The sequence below is a fragment of the Galeopterus variegatus genome, unplaced genomic scaffold, assembly GCF_000696425.1.
Source record: "Galeopterus variegatus unplaced genomic scaffold, G_variegatus-3.0.2 Scaffold5534, whole genome shotgun sequence".
Classification (NCBI taxonomy): Eukaryota; Metazoa; Chordata; class Mammalia; order Dermoptera; family Cynocephalidae; genus Galeopterus; species Galeopterus variegatus.
The window spans coordinates 129,357-130,728 of NW_007731645.1; the positions used below are offsets into that span (position 1 = coordinate 129,357).

General features: G+C 49.1%; 1 protein-coding gene across 1 annotated transcript in view; it reads left to right on the forward strand.

Moving 5' to 3' along the window:
- Positions 1 to 1,372, forward strand: part of PDGFRL (platelet-derived growth factor receptor-like) — a 48,691-nt gene that overhangs the window by 34,296 nt on the left and 13,023 nt on the right. Inside the window, exon 2 of the mRNA XM_008589583.1 lies at positions 132 to 359. Coding sequence (XP_008587805.1) covers positions 132 to 359 — 228 coding nt within the window. The remainder of the gene's footprint in view (positions 1 to 131; positions 360 to 1,372) is intronic.

The following is a 1,372-nucleotide window of genomic DNA, read 5'->3' on the forward strand; positions in this document are numbered from 1 at the left end:
AAAGGTTTTCCTCTCTGCCAGCCCCCAGACACCCATTTTCCCCAGACACACTCTTTCATTACTTTGTGTCACTGAGAGAGGGCCTGTCAAGTCTGTCCCAGTCACTGGGGTTTTTTTACATTTGCGGACAGTGGAGCAGAGAACGGTGGCTGGAAGGCGCTGGTCCAGCCTGACGTGCTCCGAGTCACGTGTCTCTTGTGTTCACAGTGTGAAGCAGCACGAGCGCTATGGCCAGTTGACGCTGGTCAACTCCACCTCGGCGGACACGGGCGAATTCAGCTGCTGGGGGCAGGTCTGCAACGGCTACATCTGCAGGAGGGACGAGGCCAAAACAGGCTCCACCTACATCTTCTTTACAGGTAAAGCGTTGGCAGCATTCGTAGAACTCTTCACACTTCTGAACTTGGCTCTGAACTGAAGGTCTCCACTGCATGCTGAGTAGCAAATGGTGACGAGAAGCACACTCACCGTTTGCCAGGCCCTATGCTAAATGCTCTACATCCATGATTTCACATAAGCCTTACAACCGCCCTTCAGGGTAAGGACTGATAGTATTTTCTTTCTTTTTTTTTTTTTTCACATGGGAAAGTTGATGTGACGCTATGGCAAATGTTGGAATTCTGCCATCATCACCAGTTGTCAGGCTCTTTTACCTGCCAATAATCCTGCTGACTGGGCCAATTGTCAAGCTAGGGCTGGGTCTGGAGCTCACAGACCCCTCAAGCCTGTTGTCCAGGCTGGGTCACATACCTTTCATATGCCAGGCTGGGTCACCAGACCCCTTCACACAAGTCTATGAGCTAGGTAACTGACCAAAAGGTCCTTGGAAGCCATAAGTTGGAAAAGCATGGCTGCACAGTGTGGCCACCCAGGGCACAAGAATGCCAGCCAGCCTGCCTCACAAACTCTGAAGAACACAAGAATAGCAGCAAAACTAAAAAGATACATTGGCACGCATGCGCACTAACTACACACACACTCACACACACACAATTTGCTTACAAAGGATGTGCTGAACCACACCCAACTGGGCCTGAGGTGAGGGCCCTGACCAAATCATTCTATTTTCCCAACAGTTGAGGTTTAGAGAGATGAAACAAGTCCTTAAGGTCACACAGCAAGTAAGTGGTGGTACCAGGATCTGAACTAGAATTGTCAGATTCCAGGGTCTGTGCCTGAACTGTCCAATATGGTACATTTCAGGTGAAGCCAGAATCCTTTCTTAGTGTCTGGGCAGGGGCTTTCATGAGATTTGTCTACACCCTTTGTCCACCTACTTTTCAGACCCAGACCCAGAGTGACTTAGGTCTGTGACCCAGCTGATCTTATCTCCTGGCCATTAATGAATACTTTAGCAAAATATCATGTATTT